Raw genomic sequence first — 21,409 nt, forward strand, 5'->3', positions numbered from 1 at the left:
AAAAAAAAATTGCTAGTCCCACATGCAGATGACATGGAAAATAAGCAAAGGCTAGAAATCACTCATACCTGGGGTCCTGAGGGGCAGATGAGTCAAAAGAACCGAAAGGCCACATTTACAGAGTACAGGGAGTTTTGGGCTCACAGGATTACATAGAAATCAACCATTTCTATGTTTCTATATTTCTATGTTTTCATAATCTGGATTTGGCTGTATTACTCACTGAGATACTTCCTCAAAGTAATGTACTGTGGTGTCTTGAGATTTGGGAGTGAGAATAGGGATTAACTACAGTTAGTTGATTTCTCAATAACTGTTTTGTATTTCTGACATAAAAAAATGTGTTAGAAGCACTTAAATAAAACCTCGATCACTCACATACATCAACTGGCATAAGTTGTCTGGAAAGAGTTTAGCTGCCTAAATTACTTATATTCAAAACACACCTGATCAGATTCCAGATCAGCATTCAATAGTGGAGTATACATACAATGGGAAAAAAGAAAAAGAAGATCCAAGCTATGAGCATTAAATTCAAATGATAATATATTATAAATTTTTGTGGGTACAGTCACTTAGTCACCTTTAAAACATTATGAAGAGTATGATATTATACTGCTATGAGAGACCTAATGGAATCACACAGACCTGGATGTGAGTTCTACACTTCTACCATTTAATGGCTGAGTAATACTGGGTATCTTATTTATCCTCTGAGCCTGATTTCCTTATTTATACCAGTAAAAAATAGTCTCCAACCTAGGGTTACTGTGAGAATTAAATAAAATAAAACATAAAGTATTTAAGCTTAGTGCCTGGGCACAGGCAAATATTCAAAAAATGTTAGTTACTTTTATAACATTTAAATTCTGAAAACTACTTAGGCTTATTAATAGCCAAAATTTACTTTTACTTAAATCTATCTTTTCTAAGTAACAGCCAAATCAAATCCAAGGGCTAAAATATGAGAACTATGCCAACAGCCCCTGGGATGTTCTTCCTAACCCTGACCCAAAACAAAGAGAATCTTCATGTCTCTTCTCTATGGTTTTATCAGAGCAAGGAGGCTGCTTTCTCTGCTTCCATGAGGGACAAGAAGCGTTGAAATCTCCAAATAAATCACATGGTTTCTACTGCAACGTGAAATGTAGTTCAGTCTGCCATGTCTCAGAACTTAGTAGACATAAATTTAATAACTATGTTATTACACATGTCCAGGGACAAACTTCCCCACAGGAAATATGGACAAGTGGTCCATTTATTATGCTATACTTTCTGCATATTTCTAGGAACTAGTAAGGAAAGGACAAGCAGTGGGATGAACTTTCACTATATGTCTGAACTGAGAGAAGGAATTTTTTCAGAGGACTCTTCTCTCCCCTGTAGTCGCCAAGGCAATGAGAGCTCTGGCTATGCAGCACCCATGTCACTTCCTCCCTTGGTGTACATAAACTACTATTGTTCCCAGGCACTACCTTGTTGGCTGAGGGAGGGTCCCCCCCTGTGAGAGGAGGCAGGCTGAGGGCTGCGACGGCGGCTGCGATGATTGCTGCTGCTGCATGCGATCCTGCAGGCTCCGTGCTTTTCGAATACTGATTTGCAACTTCTTATCGACTAGGGCTCTGCTGTGTGTGCTAGAGCTGGCACCATGCAGGGCAAGTCTTAGTTTAGCTAAAATGCAAAAGAAAATATAGCAGAAACAGAACACAAAATACAAACAGAAATAAAAAGAATAAAATTGAACCAAAAATGAGCAAAGATATGCAGTAAAACTCAAAATATGCAGCAGGAATGTAAGGCATGGACCATGCATACACTGTCCAGGGCACAGAGCTTGCTCTGGCTATTAGAAACATTCATGGAAGCCATGGAGGCCAAACAGGTTAATTCAAATTTAAAAAACAAAAAAACAAAAAAGCTAAACTAAAATAAGTCAGGAAGATAAACTGGTGCTTCCATTTTAGAGGTTACCACTCTTGTTGTCCTTTGCAACTGACCTGTCTGACTCTGGTCTCCACATTCTGCTCCCAACTCCCCTTTTCCAATGGCCAACAGAAATAGGATCCAAACCTGCATCTGTTTTTACAGAACACAGCTTCTTTTGGGTCACATTTAAGAACCAGATATGAATTCTAAGCCTTAGTCCCTTTCTATAACCGAATGACAGGGTACACCAGGAAAGCAGGAGAGAAACATAAAGAATCAAATGCAGTACAAAGTCACAGGCCTGGGAAGTCACGGCCAATTTATTCACTTCTTTCTGCCATAAGCTCCACTTGACTAGTCAGTGACTAGAGAAAGAGCAGACTAACCCCACATCTGAGGTCTAACTTATCTTGGGATAAGAAGGTAGGCATGGCTGGATAATCATCTGTGGGATCCTGTTATTCCAGTAAATATCCGTAGGCCACAGTGACAGCGCCTGGCACACTTAGAAATCTGAAGGGCACAGATAGCTAAAGGGTCTCAGTTTGGGAGAGCGAGGAGACATAAAAGCCGTTTTTATCCCATCTGAGCGGCGACACTAATAATACCTACTATAAAGTTAATCAAATGTGCCATAACCACGGTGGTTAGAGTTACTTACAGATAGCTTCGTTACAGAGAGCCAAAGCTGCAGCACAGTCTCCTTTCTGTTCCAGATGCAGCGACTCTTCAAATACTGAATCTGCCTCTTGCAGGGACCTCTCAAAGCCGTCACTCCTCCCTGAAAGGGCCAGCACTTTTCATTTTCATTACAATTGGTTCCAACTTTTCCTAGGTACTGTTGTTTCCCTTCAGTGCACAATAGATCCTTGCTGCTGAGCCTTTGATCTACCCTTATTCCAACTGTCCACTGCTATTAAGGATTCTCTGAAACACGTAAGACATCAATTTTTGCCTTAACTAAGACCTTACCAAGGCCATGAAAGAGAACTTGTCACATCCACCACATATTCCAACTGCAAGACCTTTTACAGGGGTCCCCAACCCCTGAGCTAAGGACTGGTACCGGTTTGTGGCCTGTTGGAACCAGGCAGCACAGCGGCAGGCAAGGGAGTGAAGCTTCATCTGTATTTGCAGCCTCTCCCTAGCGCCAGCATCACTGCCTCGGCTCTATCTCAGATCATCAGGCATTAGATTCTCATAGGAGCATCAGTCTCTGGTGCCAAAAAGGTTGGGGACTGCTGTTTTAGGAGGTCCCTCAAGGAAAGAACAAAGTATTGTTAATAGCAGAAGGGCAGGTTCTTATGCCTGGAACTGAGCAGCTTTCTCACATTGCAACAAGATATATCTTGCCAACCAGTATCGGGATACCCAGATCTCCAATGAGACCTCCACTGCTGTGTTAAGGCAAAAGTGGCATCATACTCTGTGGAAAGCCATCTGTAACACTTCTTTTCTACATCAAGCCATAGTCCTCTGCACCACCCTCCACTGGAAAATCAGTATACCTCTTGGGCACAGGTGATCTACAATTCCTAACCTCAATATATCTGTTGAACTGCCTTTGTTGTTGGTCTGCATGCACATACCTTTCTTCAGCACTGCTAAGTATTTACTTTTATCATGCCCTTGTTCACCAAACCTACCGCAAAAGAATCACCTTCCCATACAATGAGCATGAGATAGTCCTTCCTCCCCTGAAGGTGAATGTATGCCAGAGCAGGTGTAGGAGAGTCCAGAACAGTGCAGGATGAAAAAGCAAGAAAGTACTATAAGGGCATCCTTTGTAAAAGAATCCTCAAGTTTATGTAGCCCCTTGTCTTTTACTCATTCATAACTATAAATTGGTAGGAAGCCATAATGGAAGTTCACCTACAATTGTGGATATTGGTGAATTTTCCCAAGCTCAAACACACACACAAAAAAGTGTTGGAATCATTTTTCCCATAATGTCCCAATCTTACCTCCAATTGTACATCATAAGAAAGGCTCTTCCATACCCCTAAGATTCACTCCCTAATTCACCATGGCTTTTGGAGAGCAATGGGAAGGCAGTGGAAATAGCAAGTTGGTTCTGAAGAACCTGGCAATCAGGTTCTATGCCAGCTCTAGAGAAGCAGTCTCCTCACCCTCTAGGCCTGAAGATTTTTCAAAATATTTAAAACCAATTGACTCTATACAAACTTTCTAATCAGAGATGGTGGCTAGAGAAAGCTAAGGAATTAGGAATTTAAAACTAATTTGGAAATAAATACAATGCCTCAGGAAAATATAAGTCAACAATTGCCCTGAATCAAAAGACTGTAGGATTAGAGGAGAAAAGTGGCCCCCAAATAGCCCCCAAATTAGCCCATGAAATTTCTCTATGTGTTGATAAAAAGAGAGAAGTGATCAATAGAAAGCAGCCACCCAAAATAGCATTGACTCTTATTCTTTACACTGCTTTAGCACAATTTGTTACATGCAGGGATTCTGAATAATGAGAATAATAAATTCAACAATGGAGATGTAGGTTTCAGGGACTATTTAAGGTAGATATCTCTGCTTTTTTTGAATTCCTACTTTGAAGGCTAATCTCTTCTGGTACAAAATGACATCCTAAAGCAATTGAAGAAAAAAAGTGACTAATGTGAGGCAGTTGAGCAAGCTTAAGTCCCTGAAAATTATATGATTATCGGAAATAAATCATCAGAAGATCAAAAGGCATTCAGGTTCTGTGTTCTTAGAACCTGTTCGGTGGATCTACTTCCTCTTTCCCTGAGATTTCCCTGAGGTGGGAAATCTCGAGGGTACGTTTCAGCCTAGCAAGTAGAATTGCCCTCACTGTCAGTGTGGCTCCCTCACTGCCCTGCTCTGCTGTTTCTGAATTGTTACTAGTTTTATTTATACCATCTATAGATGTTCATGGAAAATATTTTTTGTGAACAATATACGATATCTAATCTATAGGCTTTTAATAGATAGGCCCAAAATCAGTGTCTGTCTCTAATCAATAGGCCTGTTACCTCCTACCGCAACTAGCTCTCACTAAAATGGCTGAATTAAGATAAAATGTAGCTTTGCTCAAGTGAAGACAAGAAGTTGAATATTTTTTTCTTCCCCCTTTCTCTGTCCCTATTACCCACAACTTAATCCTCACAACAATTACCCTGATTCTGCAGTTCATCCAAGTCCATAAAGCGGCTGGGATGAGGGTTAAACCCTTTAGCTGCCTCTAATTCCTTCTCCCGTTTCCTTCGAAGTTCCTGTTCCTGGGCCCTCCTGGCCACCTCTTCCTGCAATTCATCCAGTTCACTTTTGGAAGATATCTCCCCACCTGGAATATAAACAAGGGAGAAGAAAAGTTACCACATTTCCAAAACCAACACAAAGCGCCTGCTGCAGTTACAGCCACTACACTGTAGTGGAATGCTTCTCCTTTGGAACTCTTGGCTTCAATTTGGAGTTCATGTTTTGCCATATCAGATTCAGGGTGAGACCTGAACCATGAAAAAAATAAAATAATAATAATATTTATTGAATGTTTTATAACAATAATAACAACATGACATCTAACATTTGTTGAACATCTACTGTGTGACAGGCACAGTCTTAAGCACTTTTACATATATTATTCTTAATTCTCACAACAACCTATGAAGTAAATACTATTATTGCCCACATTTTAGGAAGAAACTGAGTCACAAGGAAGGTAAATAACTTGCCCAGGGTAACACAATTGGTACACGATAGAGCTAAATTAAAGTCAAACAGGTTAAATTAATAATCCATGCTATTAATCATTAGGGGGCATTCTCTACCATGTGCTGCCACTGACTCATTGGGAAGCTTCAAGCAAGTCAGTTTCTCATCCTTAATTTCCACCATCTCGTTAATGAGTTTATAAAATGTCCATAGTAGTAAAAATTTAATTGTATCAGTGTTCACGGATGGAACCAAATAAATCTAAAAGTATGTCCGTGTTATATTAAGCAAAAAAATCAAGTGACAGAATAATATCTATAGTATAGCTTCATGTTATTTTTTTTAAAATGGTAGTAATAAACTTATCTACATACTTGTATAAGCCTAGAAAAAGGTGTAGAAAGATATATACCATAATTGTAACACTGGTACTTTCAATTCGAAGAGGCAAAGGGTGGGTTACCAAATTGTTGCATTTATTTTACTTCTGTAATTTTTTAAAAGAGTATCAAAGTCACCAGATAAAAATATTTGTTCTGTGCCAGACTAAAATGATTCGATCAAATTGTAAGGCATATGTAGAGTTTATTAAACAAAGAGGATGGTAGAGTAGTACGGTGTGTGAGAAATTTGTTGTAATTTGCTAATTATCTTTTACCAGTTAAGGAATCCTGTTGGTGAATTCTATCCAGCCAGTCCAGAATTAGGACAATTAGAGAAATCATGGGACTTAGTCTTCAGTGTGCTGGAAAAATATTGCTTATCTGAATAAAAGAGAAGGGGGAGTAGGCTCATGTATGACCTTAAATTTCTCAATGCAATGTTAGTCAACAAAAAATAAATTGAAATGTGGGAAATAAACCAAATATATAACTTCATTAGGAAACACGATTTTATTCCACGGTTTCTAACTATAACCTTTTCCAGCCCAGGATTTCAGATACTGCTTCTAGAGGCATTGTTCTGCTCTGCCAGATGGCAGCAACCTATCACACTCATACCTAAAAGAGTTCATGCCTTTTTATTACTGCTGCAAACCTCCATTTCAGCTACTTCTAAGAACTTTCAGTGGCTATCAAGAGAGTTAGTGGTCAGAGAAGAAATGTTCCTGGTCTCATCTCTATGGGCTGGAACATAGTATTCTGTCTAGTAAGCTAGCCACAGATCTACATCCAGAAGCTCATTAAAACAGAGCATAGTTAGGTTTCTGCCCTAACATACTATACTCACAACTGATCTAAAAGACCAGAAAAAAGAGATGAAACACATCCTTCACATGAGGTCGATCTCTAAGTTAGTAGCTTCCAGAACTCCTCGGAAGACTAAACAATACTATATACTCACTACCTTCTCCCAGGCATCGAAAAAAAGACTCCCTGATAACCATAGCTGAGGGGCAAAGGGAAGAAAGAGAAAAAGGGGCAGACACACTCATGTCATCAGGAGTTGGCATCAGAGAGGGACTGAAAATCTGATGCTTTCTCTGTCATGATGCCCATACAGGTTCTTTGTGGACCCTCCAACAATTATTGGAATCTTTCCCCTGCATGGTGCTTTCTCCTCCTTCTTTTGAGAGTCTAGCAATTCACTTGACCCTTCACATGGATCAGGTAGTCAAAGTCTAACACACCTATGCCAGGTATGCCATGCAAGCAGCTTGCCTCTGGTCCATGGAAGACACCTGTTTCTCCTTTCTCTAAACATGCTCTGAGGGTGTTGGCCACCCATGTAGCATACTGTCCCTAGTTCCACTGTCAAGAGCTAGCCAACTATTCTCACACTCTAGATTTCTGGAGTATAAGTTAGACCCCGAGCCACTGTGTTGCTCAAACTACAGAGGAAACATTTAAGCTCTCTGACTGGTCTCCTTAAAGCCCTTCCCTCTAGACTTGATGTGAAACAGGCAGATGCCCCATATCCTTACTTAAAGGCAGAGTGGGTAGGATTTACCAATACTTTTCACTAAAAATTCTCCTTTAATCTCCAAATTCCTGATTCTTTTATACCCTCAATGCAAGTGAAGGGGTAATGAGTCAAAACACTGTTATTTTGGAACCTTCTTTTATTAGTTCTGTATAACCATCTCACATCTCAGTTTGGGAGGTAATATCTACTGGCTTAGGGCCTCAGCAAATGTGAGACTAAACTGGGTACATTGTAAAAGCCTGTTACGTATAGTTATATATAAATTTTATCCAATGCGAAAATAAAACGGAAAGAAAAAAGTCTCCATGTTGGGGAGACTGCCTAGATATCACCTCAATTTTTGGCTCTAAGTAAAGGATTTATTTTGACCCATTTGGACTGAGTCTCTACTTAAGTGGAATATGCACTAGAAGTATATATGTGTGTTGTGAGAAGAATGCAAAAAGGATCTAAAACCTACGACTACCTCAAATCTCTACCTAAAACTTCAGTATTCCTTTATCTTTAGACTTGGACTTGTTAAATACTAGTTTCTCTTAGAGAAAGCATGCTTTAAACTATTTCAGTCACTTACATTTAGTATGAAAGAGTCGGATCATTCTTTGACAGCATGTTTTGAGAAGGAGGGAGAGGGAGGATGAAAGACACACTCAATGAGGGAAAACAAAAAGAAATACTGGACAGGACATAGTGGCAGGGTTGGGGGTAGGTTTGACCTGATTATTTCCTATTTTTGCCTATAGTCAGTCCACATGTCTCCCTTCATTATCTCAATTCATAGTACTAAACGATAAGAAATCCATTCACATGAGGCTGCCTCTACACCAAAAAAAACCCTAGGACTTATTCTTCTGAGGAATGTAGGTGCTACTGTCACTGTTCACCAACCATATTTTTGACCCTTCTTGCTCCCACAGGGTTGTCTCCAAGGTAGAAAGGACCGATCAAGCAAGCCATGATGGAGAACAATAAATAGACAAATCCAAAGATGGAGCAGCTCAAATGCCTCCACGTTTACATTCTGATGGAATACTCAAAGTGCGACTGCCCTCTAATTTCAAATGTGCCCAGGTAGGGCTGTCTCCCCAACAAAACTGGCAGTCAAATCCAGTCCTCCAAATCTATTGTCCTATTGCTTACCCGAAAGGGGCTGATTCTTCCTCCAGACACTCCTGGATGCTGTGGAGTCTGCCTCCAGGATGCTACTGCTGTGAGACTTTGGGATATGACGCCAGGAAGGTGCCAACCCAGCTGATCTCTTAACACTTGGATCCCTTCAAAAGAGAAACCAGAGTGTAATGAAAGCATCAAAAGGGATATAACTAGCAACATTCCTAGGACAAAATTCCCTCAAAATAAACCAAACCATTGAACTACTATAAAGTATCTGCTAGACTACTTCTGAAAAATTGAAACGCCCATTCATTTGATTATCTTATCTCACCTCATTCACATTTTGTGCATCTAGCATAGTGTCTGGCACAAAATTTATTTAATTAACAAATATATGCTCTAATATGGATTGCCTTCCTTTCTTATGCCTTTGTAGCATCTTCTCATGTGTAAAGTTGAACAGGGTCCCGTGGCCAGGTAAGAACAGTGGGAAAGTATGAGGATGTTGTTATCACTCTTGTAGAAAATATAATCATTCCTTTCAAAGAAGTTATGTACTATTAGGAAACTTGCCTCTGTGGCAACTCAGTAAAAACAATGTATGAAGATCTGAAGTTTATAAAGGAAACTGGGCCCTATGGACAGGGTGCAATGAGCACTATTAAACTGTCATTGTTATCTTATGGAATTATAAATATCCTTGGATTCATAAAATACAGGGCCCTCAGTGACCCTTAAAAAAGAAAAAGAATCTAGCCTAAAATGAAAGACAAGGATAAATAACAATTGGGTTTTCTCTCTGAGCTTAGGGCTATATAACTTTTGATTCACTGATTTATTCTTTCACTGATAATTATTTACTAAATTATTTTATACATAGTACTTAAAAGTTGTCTCTCCTTTCTCAAATGCCTTTGCTCTTTCTTCCAGCAGAGGGGGCTGTTGCCATAGAAAATTGATAGAACACAATCCTTCGCTTGCTCACAAGATGGTAATAAAGTCCACCTATCCACTTGTCTGAGTTAAAAAGCCTCTTGGTGGCTCACACGGCTGCAAGAGATAATGCTGCTATTCAAAAGGCAAACAATACCTGCAGACATTCGAGCTCTCAGGCAGGGCTGCATCCAGGCTGACAGGGCTGTTGCTGTTCCTCTCACTGCTCTCATATCCAGATTCCATCCGCTGAATTAAGCAAGGGTGCTGCTCTAATAGGTGAGAGCCTGGCCGTGCTGAGCCCCAGGGCTTGTACTGGGAGCTTGATCCACCACTTTTAAAGTCATAAGTAGGTGGCTTGCTTAGTTCATCTGGTGTAAATTCTTTAGCTATCCCAGTCAAAGGACAAGTATGAAAAAGGAGGTAGATTTAGCATTTGCCTCAAATGAAGACATAATTAACATCTCAGTCCAGCTACTCATTTACTGAACTTAAATCCCCAAAAGACCCTATTCGAGGGTAAAAACATACTTTGCCAAGTCTACCAGAAAACCCAGGTTTTTTAAATACATAAGTCAACTTTATTCAAAAGCTCAATTCTTTCCTAATTATCTTCTCACCTGAATCCTCAGAAAATGGGCTAAGCTGGGTATAGCCACAGTGCTTCCTTTTGTCCTTACTAAAGATACTGTCAATATTCAGAGATTCTCGTTTGGGTCTCCATGTTGGACGATACTTGCTAGAAGAACTGGATTTTGACTCACTGCTGGTACTCTCTACTTCCCAGTCTCGAGCGTGTAAAGGCAGGTTCTTAGGAGGTTTTTTGTCAGTCTGGTCTCCTCCTCTCCCCACACAAGGTGATCCTTGGTTGGTCTGAGAAGCCAGGGATGGTCTGTTATGGATCATATTGCTGACTGTCTCTTTAAAATCCCTTAGCCTGTTGGTGCTGCCGGATGTTTTAGAGGCATTCCTAGGAGCCTGCTTCTCTTTCAGTGTTTCTCCTAAAATCAGAAAGAATGAAACAAATATAAATGTTTAAAATGCTCGTGGATGCCCAGACTCCAAAGTCGAGAAAACAAGGACAGCCCTTTGAGCAGAATGGAGAAGCCACAATGTGAAGTATAACAAAAGTCTGACAGAGAGAATAAGGAAAGAGAATCAATGCAGAGTGTCTTGCCTTCACTGTGGTACCCTGAGGCCTGTGGCTCATCACCTTTCCTCCTAACCCGGCCAGAGCTCCTCTTGCGCTCTATCAGAGACCCTTTCTTGGATGTGAGTTTCTGATTACATTCACTATCAGTCAGGTGTCCTGAAAGAACAAGAAAATGGGGGTAAGCTGATATCTGAGACTGACCTCCATCTTCTTGAGAACCTAGTCTCCCTTTGGGATTCACAGCAGTGCCACAAATTTAGCGTAGCCATGGATTGGAAGCTGTAGGGGCCAAGGCTATCTGACTTAAGTGTATCAGGAGCCTCTCAATAGATAAATGCGAAGAAGCTCAAGTAGTTAATGAAAGCTTCCAAATTTATAATGTCTCCTGAATAATTACCAATCTCAATCCCACTCATAATCTTTCTCTGTGACCCGAAGGACACATTACTTGGTAATTTTTAAAACATAAAAGTTTTAAAGATTGTATGAAAATGTCATATTTTTACTCTCGTGAATAAGAGATTTATTTAGCAACACATACCAAGTAAAGTCTAATTTTTATTACCTTTAGTATTATCCAAGCCTTTGTCCATAAGAGTCTGATTGTGTATGACTTTAAGACCCAGTTCTAAACCTTCCTTACATGTAAATTATTTAAAAGAACATTGGAACTTTGCATAATTTTCATTCTAATCTCCAATCATGCTCTACCAAATTTGGCTTCACCCAGAGATTATGCCTCAATACACTAACTGCTGGGAAACCCAGAAGCTCTTGGCTTTTATGTAACTTGCCTGGCTTCATGCCCAGCACATGTGAATGTATGAGTATGATTTGACAGCAAAGATCAGATTCTAAAGGATATAATCATCTAGGGTACTAGAGGCCAGAGGTGAATTAAGCAACTGAATTAAATTGGAAGACAAGCTTAGAGAAAATCCCCTAGGTTCTCAAATGCACTGAGAGTTAACAGAAATTTGTTCTCATATGTTAGTATATGAAAATCCTTGTACATATTCAAATATCAACAACATATGATATAGTTACATATTTTTGATCAATTCGCAATACAATCTTTTTTTGCTTTTATCTGATCCTTTGCTACCTCTGGACCCACAGGAAAGATTTAAGAAAGGAGGAAATAAATCACTTGGAGCTATAAGACCTACAAATGTGAAACTAATGGGGGTATGCTCCCCCACCTCCAGCCATTCACAAGCCCTTAACATAAACCTGACTCTCCTGGGAAATGCCTTATTTATCCTCTGACTTAGCTTCTCTCTGGTTCAGTTTCAGAACTACTTTGCAGTAGTCATCTATGCAATAGTCATCAAAAGTAATCCAACATGCATCTGACCAAACCTCTAGATCCAACCACCAATTTTCAAGAAATACAGATCACAGAGAAACATGCTAAAGTTTACCATAGGAACACAATCAGCAAAATTTAGCATGTGGGGAATCTATAGGACAAACAACCTAGTTCTTCGACAATAAACTGCAAGGAAAAAACAGAAGAGAAACCTACAGATTAAAAGAAAAGCAAAAGACTTATTAACCCATCACGATGTGTAGACCTCATTTGGATTCTCAAACAAACCATTAAAAAATTATGACATTTATATGATAATTGGATATTTGAACACTCATTGGTTATTTAGTGGTTTTAAGGAATTATTGTTAATACTTTAAATGTGATAATGGTATGTTTAAAAAATGATTTCTTATATATTAGGTACATACTAAAATATTTTGAAAAAAGGTGATATTTTGAAGCAAAAAGGGATTTGCTTCAAAATAATCTAGGAGTAGGAGAAGCGGGTAGAAGTACAGATAAAAATAGATTGGTCATGAGTTATAATTATTTAAACTAGGTCATGGGTACATGGAGGGGCAGTATACTATTCTGTATACTTCTGAATATGTTTGAAATTCTCTATTAAAAAAAAAAACAGGCACAGAGTATAAAACCACCAATCTGAAGCCATGAGCTGACTAATTCCCAAGTCTCTAAGAGTATGGGCATTGTTGTATGTTTTAGGTGATGAACTTTTCATCTCAGCAGTCAGTCATTCACTATTCTTCCTTTTATGCCCAGTATTGATTTCTTTTACTGACACAAGCACACTTTCCTATAGAATAACAGAACAATTTAAGCATGTTCTCTGAATGGAACTCACAATAACAAACAGGCTAGCTTTTACTCTTTGGTGTCTCTGTCCTTTAGGAAGCCTAGCAAGTGTCCCTTGCCCATAATGAGCAGGTGTCCCCTGTTCATAATATGTGCCTTCTCTTAAAGCCCTTCACTTGGGACAAAGTCTGGCCTCAGAACATGATGAAGTGCAAGACCACAAGAATTTAATGGGGTATTATGAGAAGGACAGGGATCAAGAGCATAGCAAGAGAAAAGCAGATTTCAGAATAAATAATCACATTGATAATCACGTTACAATGGTCCTTACTGACATGCTGCTGGGGACAGGAATATATGCAATGGACCATCATCATTCATTCAGAATTGTGTTGCTTTTTTTGATCCCACTCAATTACCCAAGTTCCGTGCCTTTCTCCCTTTGCATGATAGACATTTCTGACTCGCACCAGTTTCTTTTTCTTGAGAAACCCTACATGCAGGAACTGAATCATGCAAGCAGGATTCACTGCATAAGTCCCTACCTGTGTCCCGACTGCTCTGAGACGTGGAATCATTCTCTACATTATAGATGACTGTCCCCTGAGAATCAGAAGAGAAGTGACTGACCACAGACTCATGGTGGGAGTGTTTGTAGGGATAGCTCTCCGTTGAAGAATCTGTTCGGGTATCACTTGAGATGGAGGGCTCCCTCCCTGAGGGAAGGAGGAGACACATATACAAAAGTGAGGAAAGAGAGAAGGACAGTGATAGAGAGGGGCAAAGAGTTGGATGGCAACAAAGGTCCATAAGGCAAGAACTTCCTAGATGGAAGGGTGAGGATATACCAGAGCCATTCTTCCCAACGCCCAACTTCCAGATAACCCAGACACACAAACAATTCCTCCCACTCCTGCCCCTACCTTGCTGAAGCCCTCACTTTGCCTGCCACTGTCAAAAACTGTGGGGCTTTTAGAAAACCTATGGGGGAAAAGTGGAAGAAAGGAAAAAGTTGTGAAAAGTAAGATCTACTTAGATGAAGAGTCCCAGGCCGACCTGGCATACATAACCCCTAACCCTTAACTTTTTTCCTATACTGCCAGATATGTCACTTTAATATTATAAGCATTTTTAATATCTCTGAGAAATTATGGGGCTGTTATTTATACTTGAGTGTAAATTAGTTCAATCAGACTATTTTCCTCTGAACACCTAGTAGAGATAAGAACAACAGTGGAAATGGTGTTTGATTGAAGGGAGTAGAGCAGGTATGGGTGGGGTTACAAAGGTGGGAAGAACACTGGTGAACAAGCAGGAGGGAGGTACAAAAGGGAGGGAAAAAGATACTAAAAAAAAAAGTGTCTTCTCTTTCAAAATTATACTCAGGGCCAGCCTAGATCTAGAAGTAGAAAAGAACATTTCTTTCTCCTCCTTTTCGGACATCAAGCCCAAACCATTATATTTCTAATGTGTTGTGAGCTTCTGTGGGCTAACCTGAGATTTTAGCCACCAAACTGCACATTGTTTCTATAGAAAAGCATAATTTTAAAAGTTCCAAACAACTAAATTAGAAGTGAACAACTGATTCATAAACTGAGGAATATCAATACTGCACTTGGATTTTTAAATAAAAATCTTTCCTCCCTAACATTAAGACTAGCAGTAACTCATATCATTTTTCTTGGTCTTCACAACTTCTTAAGTCACTGTTAAATTGCTAGTAAGAATCAGTCATCTTTACCAATATTTGAAGGTTAAAATCTGAGATTTCCCTTACGAACTTACTATCTTAGTCTAAATCAACATAATTTCCCCCATACTTTTGAATTGGGGCCTCATGATGTAGGCAACACATTCTTGGAGGCTGAAGGAAACAGCCTGGCACAAGCTGGGCTTCAGCATTAGTTGGCATTTCTTTCTTATCTATAATGGATCTTCTTTCTCCAACCTAGGCTACGTGCTAGGCTCATGATGAAGTATGAGTCTCAAATATCCAGTGATTCCATTGGTGAAGGAAAGGTGGAGGTCAGAGCTAGGCTGCTCACCTGAATCTTCACTATCGTAGCACGTCCTGCTGTATGACTGGAACTCGACTTGGGGAGGCAGGTCCTGGGTGGACACTGGGGTACCCTGGGGGTCTGCATAAAGCAGCAGCAAAGGCTGATAATGCCCCTTGATGCATTTGGTCACCACATCCTTCCATTTGGGCCCAATCTGAACCAGAAACAATCAGAAGAACATGACAAGTATACTTTGTATCCACTGTTCAAAACATACCTTCCTGTTCTGTTTTTCTAAAGAACATAAGATGAAAAGACAAGATTCAGGTAAAGAGACAGCAAAATATCTTAAATCTAAACTTAACAAACTTTTTGTTAAATCTTCTTTTGTTAAATCCTTTTAGAAAGCATTAAAACCCTATAAGAAATAGTAATGATGAATAAAATTATATCTAGTCCCATGAAACATCAATTCAATTGTAAAAGATGAACAAAAGTTCTCAAAGGTGAATGTGTTATGTGAGGGGACTTCAGCTGCCTTGGTGATCAATTTCTTTTCACAGACATCAAATTAAAGCCCTTGCTTAAAATTTGCATTTCTATAATTTTCACCTAAATATCAAAATCACTTTTATGAAGCTAAAGAGCCAACAGAAACTCTCTCACAGACTGCCTGAGAATAAATGACATTCCATTTCAGAGTTCACATATGGCAGGACATAAAATGTCAAACTGCTTAGAATAGACAGCTGAACCTCTTGGCCTTAGCTTTGTGCTAAATACAACCTGCCATGGCAGTGGAAAAGAGTAACTGAATAGCCATGGAAACAACAATGCAATCAAATCCTCAAAGTCACCCTCTATTAAGCTTAATCAGTCACATTCTTCGATGGAGTGCTCTTAGAGTCAGCCAATTAGCATAGTTCTTATTTCGTAATAAATGTTCAGTAAATTTATAACTGAGTTATCATTATTTTAACTAAAATGCATTTGTATGCTCTTTACAATTCTTATTAAATATTTTATAAGCTGGGAATTATTTTTCAAATAAAAAATATAAAGCTCAAAGAATTTATATGTCGCCCAAATTACAACGGCAGAAAAGAGATGAAGAAGAGAATTAGAGACTCTGACAAAGACTACTATTTCTGGAAGACGCTGCTTAAGGTCTGTGGATTGGTGTAGATTGTTGTCTAAGCAGGCTAATAGCTGCTAACCGAATCACAAGAGGCTTCCTAACTCATGCAGATCACCTAAACTACTTCATCCACAGATTCTGTAGTTTAGATAATACCAAATTTCCAGCTTTAAATATCATTATAGCCTCATCTGAAAAATCTGTGAGAGGGCATTTCAGGGAGATAATAATCAGAGAATAATTTATAGCAGCCCTGAAACAAAGTATTACCCACTAATGATTTTAAGATTTGTAATTCTGAATTTTGTGCTAACCTTATAACCTAATTTGAGGCATTAGATTGTTATCACTCAAATCAACCAATTAACACATTAAAAAAAAAACCACAGAACTATAAATACAGAACTGTGCTGAAAGCTTTATGACGGCATTCAGAGAAAATAATAGAAGATAGATTCATCCTGTCCTAAAGGAACTTGCCATCCACTGGGGAAGACTGATGCTCTCATAAATTCAATAGATAGGCAGGCAGACATTCAAATTATGAAATGAAACACTGAAGACAAATAATTATCCTTAGTTTTTTGTTGTAGTCACCAAACACTTCAAGAAGGACACGAGTATTCCTACCTCCTTGACATGAGCATCATCAAAATACATCCATTTGCGAATCTTTGTTTGGAAAAAGAATGTAGAATAATGTTTGCCATAGTAACAGATCATTCCTACTAAGTACAGTTCAGACTGCTTGGCCCGGTCATCTGTCACTCTGAAGAACAGCTGTGAGGAAAGAAGAGAAAGGACAGAACAGTGACATAGTCAACCCTTCTCACATCACCTCAGAGCAAACTCCATCATTTCTTAAGGTACTGACTTGCCTGTCTGCCCATAAGTCTAAGATTTTTTTTTTTTTTTTGCCAGTCCATATTAATCATCAGAAATAAACCTAAAAAGGCAAAATGTAGGGAAAAGCAAGACAGATAGTGGCCAGTAAACTGGTAAGGTGGTGATGTTTTTTCATACCTTTCAATACTTTCTTGCTGGGGCCTATCATAAGAGGAGCCAGAAAAATTAAAACAAAACAAAACAAAACAAAACAAAAACATTCTCAAGTACCAAGTTATTTATCAGTTGGCACCACAAATATAAATGTTCTGCTGAGACCTTAAAGGGTAAAAAAGACTTTAGGAGGAGCAATATCACTACGCTGGTTACCAGCATTTCAATTCCTAGATGTCCAGCAACGTCCTAGGTGCTAAGAGACATACAAATACAAAATTGAAGAAAACAATTCTTGCCTTGAGAAACTTATTTGGTTGAGAAAGCAATCATAAAACCAAAACAAAACTAGAACAGTATAGAATATGTAGGCTACAGAATTTTAGAAAAGGAGATTTTATTCTGCATAGCCTACTGAAGACCTAAAATAAAATCCCAAATAGTTCATTTATTCTGTCATGGTTTCATGATATTAAAAAACAATAAGGGATCTCCTAAGTTATTGGACTATTCCAGAGTAAAACAAGTAGAAAGGAAACCACAGAGTCTCTGGCTCTTCTCTTGAACCGAAGGAAAACTGTGGCTATACCTATGCTAGGCATGGAGTTGATTAGGTAAAGATCCCAGGTCTGAAGTCTGTTTCCCTGTCTATTTTCCTAAATAAATGCATGGAAAACCACTAACCCACTAAATTCTCTTCTAAGCTACTTCATTACCTTCTCAGCAGACATTGGTTCCTCACTGTGAATTTTGTATTCTAGGATTCCGGTCACCAACTTTCACTTCCTTCACCTCCCAAAGCAGCTCTAGTCAGGATTGCTCACTTCTTTGACCACCCATGGTTGAATACCCCTCCCTACTCTACATTGGTATAAACTAACAATGAGTAGAGCACATACTAATTCTATAAATTATTTTTTTTTACCAGTAGCTAAGCTCTGCCCGTCCTGTCTTTCAAGTACAAAGTTATCCCATTTCTTATAAAAAGGCTTTGCTACCTATCCAAAGGAGGTATATCAGTATGCACATGCATGCACATATATGTGCGCACACATACAGTATTGCTCCCTTATCCTCGGGGGATAAGTTCCAAGACTCCCAGTGGATACCTGAAAGAGTAGATAGTTCCAAACCTTGTACATACTATGTTTTTTTCCTACACATACATACATATAACAAAGTTTGATTTACAAATTAGGCACAGTAAAAGATTAACAATAATAACTAATAATAAAATAGAATAATTATAATAACATATTGTAATAAAAGTTATGTGAACATGGTCTCTCTCTCTCTCTCTCAAAATCTTATTGTATTGTACTCACCGTTCTTGCGATGATGTGAGATGATACAATGCCTACCTGATGAGATGAAATAAGATGAACGATGTAGGCATTGTGACATAACGTTAAGCTACTATAAGGGTTACTTGCACACAAGCACTGCAATATTGTGACAGTCAATCTGATAACTGAGATGGCTACTAAGTAACTAAGTGGCTAAGGATACGCTGGACAAAGAATGATTCATTTGTCCCAGGTAGGAAGGAGCAAAACAGCATGCAATTTAAAACTTACAAATTATTTATTTTTGGAATTTTCCATTTAATATTTTCAGACCATGGGTGACTGTGAGTAACTGAAACCAAGGAAAGCAAAACTATGGATAAGGAAGGACTACTATACACAAGCATAGTTGTCCAAAACTCTGTATTTGTCTTTTAGGATATACCTTTGTGTTCAGTGTTCACGCCAAGACTAAGAGATAAAGGTAACTAACACTCACATCACCCAACTTAAGGCAGGTACCCAGGCTGTGAATGACATCTTCCGCCAAGTCTGAGTGGTCTGAGTCCCATACCAGTCCAATTGTGATAATCTGTGGAGCATTCATCAACACACGGCGAATCCGAATCCTCTCTCCACAGTTGCTCTGAAATACATATATAAGGCTAGTTTGACATGTTTCCCACTGGCTCTGCCTCAATTCCATTAATCCCAGGGTTCTCCTCCCCACTCCAAAATCCACCCCTGACTTATCTCACCGGACAGTTCCGCAGATCCCCCATGGTGCTGGCATTCTGCAGCAGCTCACCAAACATGCTTGGGGACGGTTTTTCTCGTCTTTCCAGCATACAAATAGCCTGATTGCTTCAAGGTGGGAAAATAAAGGGGGTTGATGGTACAAGCTACACAGAGTTATAGCTAAATCAAACAGTCATTCATGAAAACTCCAAATTCATATGTTTGACTTTCTTCCTTTGCCCACAATACCTGTCCTGACCAGCCTCAGTGTCCCCAAAACACAGTGGTGCCTCTGCCTGTCCCAAAATCCAAAGCTCATAGACTCCCCAATCCTCCTCCCACTTTGTTGGCCAGAAGTGAGTATAAGAAAAAGGGAGGGATAGGAGAGAAAAGAAGAACAAAGGTTATTTTAAAATTACTGTTCTGAGTTCCTGCAATATAGCATAGACTCAGCAATAAGGATATAAGCTATTTGGATGCCTTTAGTTAAAACCCAATCAGTGGAAGGGGTGCCTAAGAGAACCCTGTAAAACTTACCAAAGGGAAGTAGTGGAGATGTAATGCACCATCTGGATGAAAGGCAGCGGATCAGAAGTGGCACCACAGCTAGTACATACACACTGCGCCCAGGGAGAAAGAAACAAAAGCAAATAGCCACAGTCATTAACTGTTCCGGCACCTATTTGATGCCCCACATCCCAGGATTAAGTGTCCTTGAAGAAAAGGTCTAAGAAGTGATAGGGATAGAAGTAAGATTCACCTGCTCAAACAGTGTCATTGCAAATTTCTGGTGGGAGATGCAGTGTTGGGCAGTACATATATCCTCTTTGGTTTCATCAGCAATGTGGAAGTGTATTCTCATCAGCAGGTTTTCCTAAGAGGGAAAGGACAAAAGGAGTATATCAACAATACTTAACAGATAAATGTGCAAATTGGTTGGCAGTTTACTTAGAGAAATAGCTATCCTCCTAGATGGTATGAATACCTCTGATTTTTTTTTTTTTTGTTTTGAATTTGAAATAACGATAAATTTTCAGTAAGTTTCAAAAAAAAATTGTACAAGAGATCCAGGTACCCTTTACCCAGTTTCTTCCAAAAGTAATAATTTGTATAGCTATAGTGCAATATCCAAACCAGAAAATGATCATCAATACAATCCAGTTTATTCAGGTTTCACTGGTTTTATACACACTCATTTGTGTTTGTGAGTAGTTCCATACAATTTTATCATATGTATAGAGTCATGTAAACACCACCGCAATCAAGATATAAAACTATTCCATCGCAAGGTCCCCTCATGTTATCCCTTTATAGTCTTACCTACCCAATTCCAACCCTAACTCCTAGCAACCACTAATCTGTTCTCCAATCTCTATAATTTTATTATTTCCAGAATGTTACATAAATGGGATCATATAATATATAACCTTTTGATATTGTGTTTTTTACTCAGCATAATTCCCTTTAGATCTAATCAAGTTGCTGCATAAATCAAGAGTTCACTCCTTTTTACTGCTGCATAGTAGTCCATAGTATGGAAGTACTACAGTTTGTTTCACCATTTACCCATAAAATGGCATTTGAGTTGTTTCTAGTTTTGGGCTATTATGAATAAAACTTCTATGAATATTCATGTACATGTTTTTGTATGAGCATAAATTTTCATTTCTCTGGGATACAGGTCCAGAAATGCAACTGCTGAATCACATGGTAGTTTACAGGTTTAGTTTTTGAGAACTGCCAAACTTTTCCAAAGTAGCTTTACCATTTTAAAGTCCCACCAGAAATATATCAGTGATCCAGTTTCTCAGGAGTGCCTCCGATTTTGGCCTACATTTTACTCTGTAATGGGATGTATATCACTCCCCGATTTTTAATAGATGCACAGAGTCTTTTGAAGGTTGATGGATAGAACCCAGAGTTCAGAGGAGTTAAGGTCTGCTACTAAAAGTCACTGAGAGAAACATAGGTATCTATACAGCATTTTATACTTGTGCTAGGAACTCAAGTTATTCTCTGTTTATCTTTAGTAATGCAGGAGTTCTCAAAGTATGGTCCTCAAACCAGTAGCATCAGTATTAATATCACCTGGGAACTTGTCAGAGAGACATTCTTGAGCCCTATTCCAGACCTACGGAATCAGAAACTCAAGGGGGTAGGGCCCCAAATTTGTATTTTAATGAGCCCTGTCTCCTCTGAAGGTGACAGCCACTGTTTTACGCAATGGCAAGCACAAAACTACCCTGAACCTGAAGGAATTAAAATTAAAATAAACCCACTAGGCAATTCACAGAGCACTAGCAGAGATACCTTAGAGCTCTGAGAAATTAGGGAAATTCCTAGTTCTAACTGGAGAGACGAGTTTAGATAGAGGGGCACAGT

General features: G+C 39.0%; 1 protein-coding gene across 14 annotated transcripts in view; it reads right to left on the bottom strand.

Moving 5' to 3' along the window:
• USP54 (ubiquitin specific peptidase 54) overlaps positions 1–21,409 on the bottom strand; it is a 107,830-nt gene that overhangs the window by 13,411 nt on the left and 73,010 nt on the right. For 7 of the 14 annotated variants that reach the window (XM_023527901.1, XM_023527908.1, XM_023527905.1 and 4 more), the window contains 14 exons: positions 19,788–19,901; positions 19,565–19,647; positions 19,048–19,153; positions 18,789–18,935; positions 16,635–16,784; positions 14,912–15,080; positions 13,412–13,582; positions 10,760–10,891; positions 10,203–10,583; positions 9,740–9,971; positions 8,677–8,810; positions 5,075–5,242; positions 2,588–2,722; positions 1,476–1,671 (listed from right to left, as the gene is read on the bottom strand). In XM_023527901.1, coding sequence (XP_023383669.1) covers positions 1,476–1,671; positions 2,588–2,722; positions 5,075–5,242; positions 8,677–8,810; positions 9,740–9,971; positions 10,203–10,583; positions 10,760–10,891; positions 13,412–13,582; positions 14,912–15,080; positions 16,635–16,784; positions 18,789–18,935; positions 19,048–19,153; positions 19,565–19,647; positions 19,788–19,901 — 2,318 coding nt within the window. The remainder of the gene's footprint in view (positions 1–1,475; positions 1,672–2,587; positions 2,723–5,074; positions 5,243–8,676; positions 8,811–9,739; positions 9,972–10,202; positions 10,584–10,759; positions 10,892–13,411; positions 13,583–14,911; positions 15,081–16,634; positions 16,785–18,788; positions 18,936–19,047; positions 19,154–19,564; positions 19,648–19,787; positions 19,902–21,409) is intronic. The other 7 variants (XM_011355238.2, XM_011355237.1, XM_023527904.1 and 4 more) reach the window with 4 other exon arrangements.

Source organism: Pteropus vampyrus, unplaced genomic scaffold, assembly GCF_000151845.1.
Source record: "Pteropus vampyrus isolate Shadow unplaced genomic scaffold, Pvam_2.0 Scaffold20, whole genome shotgun sequence".
NCBI classification, from domain to species: domain Eukaryota; kingdom Metazoa; phylum Chordata; class Mammalia; order Chiroptera; family Pteropodidae; genus Pteropus; species Pteropus vampyrus.